The sequence below is a fragment of the Cebus imitator genome, unplaced genomic scaffold (genome assembly GCF_001604975.1).
Source record: "Cebus imitator isolate Cc_AM_T3 unplaced genomic scaffold, Cebus_imitator-1.0 Scaffold356, whole genome shotgun sequence".
In the NCBI taxonomy this organism is placed as follows: Eukaryota; Metazoa; Chordata; class Mammalia; order Primates; family Cebidae; genus Cebus; species Cebus imitator.
In genome coordinates, this window is record NW_016107671.1 from 1,252,982 (window position 1) to 1,254,593 (window position 1,612).

A 1,612-nucleotide genomic window follows, 5' to 3' on the forward strand; every position below is an offset into this window, starting at 1 on the left:
AAAAAAAAAAAAAAAAAAAAATTACCTGGGCATGGTGGTGTGCGCCTGTAATCAGAGCTTCTCAGGAGGCTGAGGCAGGAGAATCGTTTGAACCCCAGAAGTGGAGGTTGCAGTGAGCGGAGATTTCACCATGGCACTCCAGCCTGGGTGATGGAATGAGAATCCATCTAAAAAAAAATTAAAAATAAAAGATATTAAACAATCAAGACCATTGGAATTAAAGCATTTGGAACTCACTACAAACTTGCCTTTAAGGACAGGCACTGGGATTAGGGAGTTGATTAGGGAGTCCCTCTGGGACTAACCCAAGGAAACTGGTCTACGAAGTGGGAGACAGTAGCAAATAAATAAATAAATAAATAAATAGACATAGAGGGCCAGGTGCAGTAGCTCATGCCTATAATCCCAACACTTTGAGAGGCTGGGGCAGGTGAATCACTTGAGCCCGAGAGTTTGAGATCACCTGAGCAATAGAGTGAGACCCTGTCTCTACAAAAATTTTTTTAAATAAATTAGCCAGGCATGGGGGTGCATGTCTGTGGTCCCAGGTATTTGGGAGGCTGAGGCAGGAAGATTGCCTGAGCCCAGGAGTTCTGAGGCTGCAGTGAACTGTGACTGCACCACTGCCCTCCAGCCTGGGCAACACAGCAAGACCCTGTCTAAAAAAAAAAAAAAAAAACAGCACATAAAATTTAAATAAACATAGAGATTTAGGGTTTGAAAGTCCTCCTTCTCACTCATCCTCTAGAAATATTCCCCCAAATAGTCCCAACCAATTGCTCTTTGTAGACTGGTCAAGAGAAGTGGGACCCAGTGTACATATCTGGAATAATGGGAAGTGATGTCAGTGACTGCAAATTTGCTACAAATGACTACTCTCTCAGCAGCTCTGGGGCTGCAAGAAGGGGCCACTGGGGTAACTCTGAGCTGTGATTATTGTTTGGGTTGTGTGTGTGTGTGTGTGTATGTTTAAGAGAGATAGGATTTTGCTCTGCCACCCAGGCTGGCATGCAATGGGGCCATCATAGCTCACTGCAGCCTCAACCTCCTAAGCTCAAGTGATCCTCCCACTTCAGCCTCCCAAATAGCTAGGACTACAGACACATGCCACCACACCTGGCTACTTTTTTTTTTTTTTTTTTTTTTTTAATAGAGACAGGGTCTCATTATGTTGCCCAGGCTGGCCTTGAACTTCTGGCCACAAGCAAGTAAGCCTCCTACTTTGGCCTGGGGTAACTCCCGCAGGGCCATCCACTGCTATGCAGGATCTGAAGCCAATCACACTGGAGCCTGAAAGGTGTTCAGAAACAGAATGGAGGAAGTAAGTTATCACAGGTGGGCAGCGTGCAGTCTGAGGAGTGTGCTGCTAGCCAGTCCCAAGTTCCCATTGTGAGTGGATCTGTAGATCAGAGAGCCTTAGCATCAGCTGGCAAAACCTCTTCCTCCTCTGATGCAGTAGAAGAATCCTGAACTGTGGATTGGATCTTAGTCTTGATCTGCCCTATGTAGACTCAAACGCATCCCTTTTCCTCTCTGAGGTCATGTTTCTCTTTTGTACCATGGAGATGATATCTGCCTCTCAGGATTCTTTTTTTTTTTTTTTTTTTTTTTT

The 1,612-nt window shown here is 45.0% G+C and overlaps 1 protein-coding gene across 1 annotated transcript in view; it reads left to right on the top strand.

The window, feature by feature from the left end:
• The first annotated feature begins 1,259 nt into the window (after positions 1-1,259).
• Positions 1,260-1,612, top strand: part of WDR87 (WD repeat domain 87) — a 16,734-nt gene continuing 16,381 nt past the window's right edge. Inside the window, exon 1 of the mRNA XM_017506625.2 lies at positions 1,260-1,321. Coding sequence (XP_017362114.2) covers positions 1,260-1,321 — 62 coding nt within the window. The remainder of the gene's footprint in view (positions 1,322-1,612) is intronic.